The 10,441-nt window shown below is 40.8% G+C and overlaps 1 protein-coding gene across 3 annotated transcripts in view; it reads right to left on the reverse strand.

Annotated features, from left to right (window-relative positions):
• OGFOD1 (2-oxoglutarate and iron dependent oxygenase domain containing 1) overlaps window positions 1–10,324 on the reverse strand; it is a 30,826-nt gene extending 20,502 nt beyond the window's left edge. Inside the window, exons 1-3 of one of the 3 annotated variants that reach the window (XM_017502689.2) lie at window positions 10,053–10,324; window positions 8,748–8,893; window positions 4,012–4,058 (exon numbers count right to left, since the gene is read on the reverse strand). In XM_017502689.2, coding sequence (XP_017358178.1) covers window positions 4,012–4,058; window positions 8,748–8,893; window positions 10,053–10,206 — 347 coding nt within the window. In that variant the 5' untranslated portion in view covers window positions 10,207–10,324. Of the gene's footprint in view, window positions 1–4,011; window positions 4,059–8,747; window positions 8,894–10,052 lie in introns of those variants that run through there. The other 2 variants (XM_037729314.1, XM_017502691.2) reach the window with 2 other exon arrangements.
• Window positions 10,325–10,441: the final 117 nt, after the last annotated feature.

Genomic DNA, 10,441 nt, shown 5'->3' on the forward strand with positions numbered 1-10,441 from the left:
CTAATTTTTATATTTTTAGTAGAGACGGGGTTTTTCTATGTTGGCCAGGCTGGTCTCCAACTCCCGACCTCAAGTGATCCGCCCACCTTGGCCTCCCAACATGCTGGGATTACAGGTGTGAGCCACCGTACCCAGCTTCAACTGTTTTTCTTTACACACTTTACTTTACTTCCAATGCCAAATATGTGGGCTTTTCCCCACACACTGACCAATTCTCTGACACCAGCTGAGTGTCTTAAAGGTCAATTCAATTCTGACACTGTCTACCAGGGGTTAATACAGGTTAAGGGCTTAGTCCCACGAGATTGCCCCCAGTGTGACCTCTCCTCTATCCCCCACCCGCGCCGTTTCAGATACTAATTACAAGTCCAAGTTGTGACCTATATGCTTCTAACCAAATAGTTATAAACCAGCGGTTCACACTACTGCCTCCTCGGGTTTGATAATTTGCTAGAATAGCTCACAGAACTCAGAAGAAGTTTGTTTACTAGATTACTCATTTATTATAAAAGGATACAACTCAGAAATAGCCAGATGGAAGGGATGCATAGGGTGAGATATGGGGAAGGGGTATGGAGCTTCCACACCATGGTCCTCCCCAGTTATACCACCTTCCCAGTTCCTCCATGGGTTCAGCAATTCTAAACTCCTCTGGTTAGGGTATCTGATGGAGGTTTCATTATGAAGGAATAATTGATTAAGTGATTGGCTATCGGTGATTAACTCAACCTCCAGCCCCTCTTCCCTTGCAGGATGTCAGAGAGGTCTGTGCCAGGAATAGAGACCAAGACCAAACATATATTTATTATAAATCACAAGCATTAATACTAGTACCACCATTTAATGAACACTTAGGTGGCACTGTTTAGAAGATTAAAACAACTTTAAATGGCAAGAATGGTGAGTGTTGAATTAAATGCATAATAATGAGTAAAATCCTTCATAGAAGTTCTGATGCTCACAGGATACCAATAGGAGATGGTGAACATTTCCTTTTTTTTTTTTTTTTTTTTTTTTTGAGACAGAGTTTCACTCTTGTTACCCAGGCTGGAGTGCAATGGCGCGATCTCGGCTCACCGCAACCTCCGCCTCCTGGGTTCAGGCAATTCTCCTGCCTCAGCCTCCTGAGTAGCTGGGATTACAGGTACATGCCACCATGCCCAGCTAATTTTTTGTAGTTTTAGTAGAGACGGGGTTTCACCATGTTGACCAGGATGGTCTCGATCTCTTGACCTTGTGATCCACCCGCCTCGGCCTCCCAAAGTGCTGGGATTACAGGCGTGAGCCACCGCGCCCGGCCAACATTTCCATTTGTCAGCTAAACTGGCTCTCTACGTAGAAATCTCTTGAACACAATTTATAACTCATTCAGCCAATCAACTTTGAAATTATGAATTATTAACCTCAAGGAATTAAAAACATTTTTAAAAGATTTACATTAGTTCAAATTACACTTACAAAGATACTTAATATTTTTTGGATCATCCTACTCCAAATGCACTTAACTGAAATTACCATAAAATACAACTGTCCTTTTTATAACTAAATATCAAATTTCCATGTTGATCTCCAAGATTTCATTACCAAATACCTTTTTATATTATATACTACCCAAACAAAAAAAATTCCATTATCAGCTGTGAACAAGCTTAAAAAAAATTCCATAAAATAATTGTGCTCAGTCAGTCCACCCAGAGGTGCCATGTTAACTTTTAAAGGCAGAGTTGCAAATTACATAGAATGGATCAGGATAGCAAACTGCTGAACCAGGCTTCAGATAATGTGAGTGATAAATATTTCTTCAAACTCTTGATACTCTAAGCAATTAATAGTCTTAAATCCTTTACTTGTAACATCAGCTTCCACGAATTCCAGAAAAAGCTCTTCTGCTCATTCTATGAAAGTGTCACAAGGACAGGCTTATTTTCTGTCATTGTTAGCACTTGTTAATTGTATTCATGAAGGAACTCACAGAACCCAAGTAGGAAATAAAAAGATCAGCTTTCTGTAATGATTAAGGAATTGTGGCTAGCTCACCATCTAGCTGTAAGCCTTCGGTGTGGAATGTAACTCAGTCCCACATGAAATGCTTAGCAGAGGGGTGTTGTGAACTAAGGAGATAATGCCTTAATGCATGATAATCTGTCTTTAGGGGGATAAAAGTCTAAGTAAATGTGAAACATAATGTGTTACAGTTAACACACAAGCAATAGTTCAGGATTTAGAAGAAAGAAACTGTGTAGGCTGCCTATCATACATGGAAGTGTTGCAGAGAAAAAATAGGATGAGAATAAATAATTTATGCCACATAGATGAAAAACAGCTATTACAAAGCAACATGTACTCATTACAAAAACAACTAGGAAAAAATACCATGTAAGTAAAAAACTGTTAAATCTGTATTCCTACTAGCAAGAGTTAAATACTCTATTTTTCCAAATCTTTATCATTGTACACCCAAATGTAAATGTGTGTATCTCTTTTTAAAAATAAGATAACATGACGTGAATCTACTGGTCAGAAAAAAACAACGAACCATCAAATTGCGTGTACTGTTTATTTTTTTCTCTTTACAAAAATGTATATCATTATTTTATATATCACGAAGAAAAAAATGCTGTCACTTAAAGTAGGACACAAAAGTGATTGTGTGGGACACTAGATCTCAGAGCGGTGGCTCATGCCTGTAATCTCAGCACTTTGGGAGGCTGAGGCAGGTGGATCACGAGGTCAGGAGTTCAAGACCAGCCTGGCCAACATAGTGAAACCCTATCTCTACTAAAAATACAAAAATTAGACAGGCATGCCGTCATGTGCCTGCAGTCTCAGCTACTCGGGAAGTTGAGGCAGGAGAACTGCTTGAACCCAGGAGGCGGAGGTTGTGGTGAGCCGAGACTGCACCACTGTACTCCAGCAACAGAGTGAGACTCTGTCTCAAAAAAAAAAGTTAAAAGTTTCTTAGAGTTGAGAAAATAGATAACGAAAATATTCATGTGTCAAAATTCATATATATCATATTTAATCATTACACAGTTTCCACTTTTTGTTTTGTACTATTAGGTTTAAATCTCCACGGGCCATTAAATTTGTATATACTTTTTCAATATTATAAACAATACTACAATAAATAATCTTGTATGGAATCTTTGAGCATATCCTTATTTTCTCAGGATAAATTCTCATAAGTGAAACTATTCTACAAAAAGATATGCATATTTTTGGCTGGGCATGGTGGCTCACCCATATTACGTAATCCTTGCACTTTGGGAGGCCAAGGCAGGTGGATCACGAGGTCAAGAGATCGAGACCATCCTGGTCAACATGGTGAAACCATCTTCTAAGAAAGACTGCAGCAGTGTATAAAGGTATCTATAAGGCCGGACATGGTGGCTCAAGCCTGTAATCCCAGCACTTTGGGAGGCCGAGGCGGGTGGATCACGAGGTCAAGAGATCGAGACCATCCTGGTCAACATGGTGAAACCCCGTCTCTACTAAAAATACAAAAAACATTAGCTGGGCATGGTGGCGCGTGCCTGTAATCCCAGCTACTCAGGAGGTTGAGGCAGGAGAATTGCCTGAACCCAGGAGGCGGAGGTTGCGGTGAGCCGAGATCGCGCCATTGCACTCCAGCCTGGGTAACAAGAGCGAAACTCCGTCTCAAAAAAAAAAAAAAAAAGGTATCTATAACTGATCTATACCTGTCAACACTAGGGTTTTTGTTTTTAATATTTACCAACCTAACGTGTGAAAAATGCTATCTCCAGTGTTAACTTCTGTTTCCTTGATAACTAACAAGGCTGAACATTTTTATCACTGAGAACTTGGGCCTTGGAATGAGACGGACTTAATTTTAAGCTATGCAAACTTAATTTCTCAGTCTCTTTTCTCCTCTACAAAGTGGGTTAATGATGTCAACAAGGATTATATAACATACACAACCTTGTAACATTTAAAGCACTTACTACTTTGCCTGACATGTTAGGTACACAACAAATATGATTACTTGTTTACCTTAAAGCAGATATGTGGGGCTCTCTTCTCTTCCTCAAATCATCAGACTGGAACATGAAAAGAGAGGAAAAAAAAGGGATTTCCTTCACATAAGAAACACACAAAGGAAAGCAGTTTAGTGAGCGTTCTGGTCCTAACATTGACATGAAGAGCCCAGACTCGGAAGCCAGGCTGCTTAAGTTTAATATAGGTCCCTTCCATTGGATGGCTCTGTGACTTGGCAAGTTATTACCCTCTGTGCTGTACTCATTGAACAAATACTTAAGTCGTTATCATAGTCTAGTTCCTATGCCTGTTAAGGGAGACAGACAACAGACACAAAAAGCAGATTAGTATAAAGATGGTGAGAAGTGCACAAGGGGAAAAAAAAAACCCAGGAAAATAAGGATGGGGAGTGCTGAGCCTGGGGAGTGGTTTGCAATTATAATCAGGTCGGCTAAGGTAGACTTCAAGGGGGTGAAACAAAGACTTGAAGGAGGCTGGGAAGTGTGGCAAGGGAATATCAAGGCACAGAGCATTCAAGGCCCTGGGCATGAAGCATGCCTGGCCTATTCAAGCTACTGCAAGAGCAGAGGGAGAGGGAGGGCAGTAGGAGACTTAGAGCCATTTGAAGTACTTTGGCTTTGACTCAAAGAAATGAGAAGCTTCACCTGATTATATCTAAGCAAAAAAAAAAAAAAAAAAAAGTCATTGGAGTTTTTGAGAAATAACATGAAATAACATTCTTTAAAGATAATATCCACATAACACATAATATCTACATAATTTCAAGTGATTAAATTGACCATTTAACCACTTGAAGGTGTGTAATTCAGTGGATTTTAGTATATTGACATTGTTGGGCAATCATTAGCACCACCTAATTTCAGAACTTTTTTTTTTTTTTTACGATGGGGTTTCACCATGTTGGTCAGGCTGGTCTTGAACTCCCAACCTCAGGTGATCCGCCCACCTTGGCCTCCAAAGTGCTTGGATTACAGGCGTGAGCCACCACGCCCGGCCTAATTTCAAAACTTTTTAACACTCCAAAAAGATACCTTTGTGCCCATTTAGGTAGTCATTCCCTATTCTCTCCTCCCTCCAGCCCCTGGTAACCACCTGCCTATTCTGGACATTACACATAAATGGAATCATACAATACGTAGCCTTTTGCATCTGACTCCTTTCACTTAGCATAATGTTTTCAAGGTTCATCCATGTTGTAGCAGTATCAGTATGTCATTCCTTCTAATGGCTAAATTATTCCATTCTATGGGTATACCACATTTTGTTTATTCACAGTTGAATCGTTTCCACTTTTTGGCTATTATACATAAAACTGCTACAAACATTTGTGTAGAAGTTTTTATGTGAACATGTTTTTAATTATCTTGGGTCCCTTTACATTTTAAAATAACACAATGACTTAAGTGACTGTGTGAGCAGGCGACGATAGAAGGGAAAATGGTTGATACACAAATAGAGTAATCCTGGTGAGACACAGGTTGCTTGAACCAGGGGTTGGCCTTTGGCAGCAGAAGCAGTAAGAAGTGGGCTTCTCTGGATACACAGCGGTGTGCCACTCACATTCTGAGAAATTTGTTGTTAGGTAATTTCAATGTTGTTCCAATATCATAGAGTGCATTTACATAAATCTAGATGGTATAACTTACTATACATCTAGACTATATGGTATAGCCTATTGTTCCCAAGCTACAAACAAGCTGGCATGTTACTCTATTGAATACTATAGGTAAGAAAATAGAAGTATTTGTGTATCTAAACATATCTAAGTATAGAAAAGGTACAATAAAAATAGGTATTACTTTATGGGATCACTACTGTATCCATTGCTGACAGAAAACGTCATGTGGTGACTGTATTTTCAAGGTAGAAATAGCAGAGTTTCATGACAGACTGGAAGGTAGAGATAGCAGAGTTTCCCGATGGACTGGAAATAAGGTGAAAGAGGAATCAAGGATGACCTCCTTTGTGGCCTGAGCCCTGGGAAAGATCAAGCTACTATTAACTGTGATGGGGAAAACTGCAGGTGGAGCAGAGTTAGAGGGAGAAGGCCAGAAGTTTCATTTTGAATTTAAGTGTCAGACACTTATTAGACATCCAAGAGGAGGCAAAGCCGTGAGACCCATAGACATCTATGTACCTAGGGAAGGAGTCCAAGCATTAGGATGCAGAGTATTCTACCATTAAGAAGTCAGGTGGAAGAGGAAGACCTAGCAAAGGAAGCTAAGAAGAAATGGCCACTGAGGAAGAACAGAAACCAAGAGACCATGAAAATAAAGCAAAAAAAAAAATGTCTCCAGGAGGAAAGAGTGATATAGTAGGTCAAATGCTGCTGATGAGCCAAGGAAGGACTGGAAACTGATTATCAGATTTAGTAATGTGGAGGTTATCAGTGACCTTGACGAGTATAGTTTCGGTGCAGTAGCAGAAGCAAAAGCCTGATTAAAATGGGCTTACCAGAGACTCACAGGAGAGGAATTTGACACAGTGCAGACAAGTCTTATAAGAAATTCTGCTGAGAAGAGAAGCACAGCAATGGGGTGGTAGCTGAAGGAAAAATTTGGTCAAGAACTTTATTTTTTCTTATGATAAGAACTAACAGTTTCTTTTCTTTTTGGTATGCTGAAGGGAATTATCCAGAGAGAAACAAAAACTGATATAGTTTCCTCAACTGTAAAACAGGTATAATACTGGACCTCTTTCATGGGATTGTTTTGAGGATTTAATGACTAAATATAAAGCATTAGCATGGCATAAAGTACGCATTCAATCATGCTTGCTTTAAAAAATACAGAATACAAAATATTGGGCAACTCCTAATGACAAAGTTGATTATGAAGTTGGAAGGTGTCAGTGACCCAATTATCAAGTCAATTCATACCACAAGCAAAGAAAAGGGTATGGATGAGGATTAAAGGGGCAGGAGAATGAAACCAGGTTTTATGTCTACTGTCTTAGGGTGAAGAGTTCCTGTCCAAAAGGGATTAACAGTAAAAAGTATTCACAGTAGAGTTTTACCAAACTTCCATGTGGATCCAAAGTAATGGGTGCTCCTTTTTTTTTTTTAAGTCACCCAAAGCTCTTTTTATTATTTTGCCTTTTATCTTCCAGTATTTTTAATCTTCCAAATTGCATTAAGTAAAAATCATTCTGATGTTTGAATTTAGTAATCAGAAGCATATGGCCCTAAATTAACAAGAGGCCAAGTATGTGATAATCACAATCGCAGGCAACTGTGGTTTTTAATTAACCTGTGCAACCTTACCATGGAAAAATGTTTAGTTTTTGGCTTTCTGAATTATTAAGAGTCATATGTTTCATGTATTTATCCTGGTTAATTCAGTCATGTGTATAAGGCCCAAAGACAGAAGATTTGGGGAAGGTCAGGATACATCCATTGGATCAATCAGCTCTAATGTAAAAGAATAAGAAAATCTCTTATTTACTGTCTTATCCCAAATAAAATAAAATGGGAAAATGCAAAAACAAAAAACAAAATTAATCTTCATCTTTTTTTTTTAAGCACAGATGTCCCTGAGGTTTTCAGGAATTTCTAAGAGTGATATCCTACATGTACTAAAAGATATACCCCCAAACTGAGGAAACCAATGACCTGTATTTCTGTACCTAGACTGAGATGTGTCTTCCAGAGTAGAAAAATCAACCTTTAAAAAAAAAAAAAGAGATAGTCTTTTCTGCCCAATTAAACTGTCCACCAAACTCTTTGTCCTATTGCAATGTAGAGCATATTGTAATACATCAAGTCACCTGAAACAGGCATAAACTGAAAATTTTATTTGAGATGGAATTTTGCTCTTGTCACCCAGGCTGGAGTGCAATGGTGTGATCTCTGCTCACTCCAACTTCCACCTCCTGGGTTCAAATGATTCTCCTGCCTCAGCCTCCCAAGTAGCTGGGATTACAGGTGAGTGTCACCACACCCAGAAAAGTTTTGTATTTTTAGTAGAGAAGGGGTTTTACCATGTTGACCAGGCTGGTCTTGAACTCCTGACCTCGGGTGATTCACTCGCCTTGGCCTCCCAAAGTGCTGAGATTACAGGCATGAGCCACTGTGCCCGGCCTGAACTCAAAATTTTAAATGGTAATTATCTCCCAATGCACAACTCTCTTCATGATACCACTTACCCACACGTACTTAACCCCTTTGTTTATAACATACTTCCTCCTCGGCTTAATCTGTTTCTTCACTATCTCTGTAACCATCACTTTCACCCTATTATTATTTCTGGTCTGAGCAACTGGAAAGATCAAGTTGCTTTTAACTGTGATAGGGAAAACTGAAGGTGGAGCAAATTTAGAGAAGACCAGGAGTTTAGCTTTGAATTTAAGTGTCAGACACTTACAAGGTATCGAAGAGGAGGCAAAGCCATGAAACCCACAGAAATCTGTGTACCTAGGGAAGACATTATCACTCTCCCCATTCCTGCAGATGAAGAATCTGAGAAGTCTTTGAGAGTACAGAGCTTGCACTTTAAACACCAGATTTTAAGTACAGAGCAGGCATGGTCTAAGGCTTCCATATAATAATTATAGCCCTTAACACATAGTTCACACTCAGTAAGCTTGGTTAAATGAAAGCATGATCTTAACAATGTCAGTAAGGACCCTTCAAGGCAAACCCATCCTAAAACCTCAAGTCTAAAGGTATTGAATGATTTTACAGACAACGAATTTCCAAGGTGGAAGAGCTAATGCAGCAAAGAAATAAATACCTGCTGGAACTTATATAAATCATTATACTTCTCATGGAAATCCAAGTTCATAAGTTCCTTCTGAAGCCCTTCCAAGAAGTCTTGGCTTTGGATAAAGTTTGGGATCACGCAGTGAAGAAAAGGGTCCATGTCCATGACAATGGCTTCTGTTGGAAGGAAAACATTATCTATGGCTTTTTTTCCTTTCTTTTCCCAAGTTACTGTCAGACGCATTTACTGCCTACTGTACTTAAAAAAAAATCAGTTCAGTTCAGGCATAACCACTTCTAATTCCTTGATTTTTACCCCAACATTTATCCACTGCTTCTGGCTGGCTAGATCACCACCCTGCTAATCATCACCACCACCTACCAGGTCCCAGGCCCAGGGGTGCTTTACATGCATTATCTCGTTTAATCTTTTCAACAGCTCTAAGGGAGACATTATCACTCTCCCCATCCTACAGATAAAGAAACTGAGAGTACAGAGTTTGCACTTTAAACACTAAGCTATGGTTTCCCATAGGCATCCAGACCACCCAGGACCCTCCTCTTCAAAGCACTTGACAACAGAAAAAAAAATCACAGGAAACTCTAGAAGGGGATGCCTGGCACACAAAGCAGAGCTCCTATCACATAAGGTGATGTTTGAAGCTGGGGCTGGAATCGTTCAGCGCAGCCTCCCTTCCTTAGTTAACACGTGTTTATTGTCATACATCATGTAGTCAAACTATAGGCGCGTAAAGACAAGAAAACTCGGGAGCCGAGCTGGCAGCTCATGGCAAATGGTCTGGCTAGACTCTCCTGGGACAGCCGAGCACTGCCCTTGCACGACAAATGACATCAACCACTCCCGTATTTGTCCAGACGTGTATTGGGCCTTACTCAGGAGAACATTTACTGAAGCCTGCAAGCATTAGCTTATTGCTTCCATTCACCGTCTTTCTGAGGTACATACTATTAACTATCGCATTTTACTTAGGAAGCAACTGAAGTTTAATAAAGTTAACTCCATTGCCCGGCGACGCCCAATCAGGGGAGAGGATTCTAGCTCGGTAATCTGAGAATCCAGAATGCAACTATCACTTGCATACCCTCTGCTTCCCGAAACTCTCCGGCCTCCATTTCTCCCTCTTCTCAGGTTTCTAAATTCAAACCAAATTTGGAGTGAAAGAGAACAGCAGCCGAGGCAGGAGGGTCGGAGGTGGCCAAAGTCCTCCAAGAGCCTCTTTCCTTGCTGCCCCGCTGCCAGGGTTCGAGTTCCAGGGCTTTTTCAGAGGTCCCCAGACCCTTGAGTGGCGGCCCCTCCCTGAGAGCACCCGGTTACCGTGACTGAACGGCGTCCTGCGGCTCCAGGCCTCAGCCACCTGCTTTTTCAAGGTTTCCTCCGTGACAGCGTCCGAAAATTCCGCCATCACCTCCTTCTTTCCCTTTTTTCCCACCCGGGCTGGGCCGGGCTCCGCAGGCCGCTTCCCATTCATCTCCTCCTAAGGTACAGAGCCAAGCCACTCTGATCAAGACGCTGCTTTCCTAAAGGGACTACAATTCCCGGCATGCCCCCTTCACCGTGTTCCCCAGCGCTACCCAAATGGAAGCACCAAAGTAAGAGGAGGCGGAACCTATGCAGGTTTACCAATGGGAGCTCCAGGTATTGCAGCCATCCCACTAGCGATTGGCCCAATGGCGCTCTGTCTGGCAGGCCGTAGCCTCTCTACT

This window comes from Cebus imitator, unplaced genomic scaffold (assembly GCF_001604975.1).
Source record: "Cebus imitator isolate Cc_AM_T3 unplaced genomic scaffold, Cebus_imitator-1.0 Scaffold297, whole genome shotgun sequence".
Taxonomy (NCBI): domain Eukaryota; kingdom Metazoa; phylum Chordata; class Mammalia; order Primates; family Cebidae; genus Cebus; species Cebus imitator.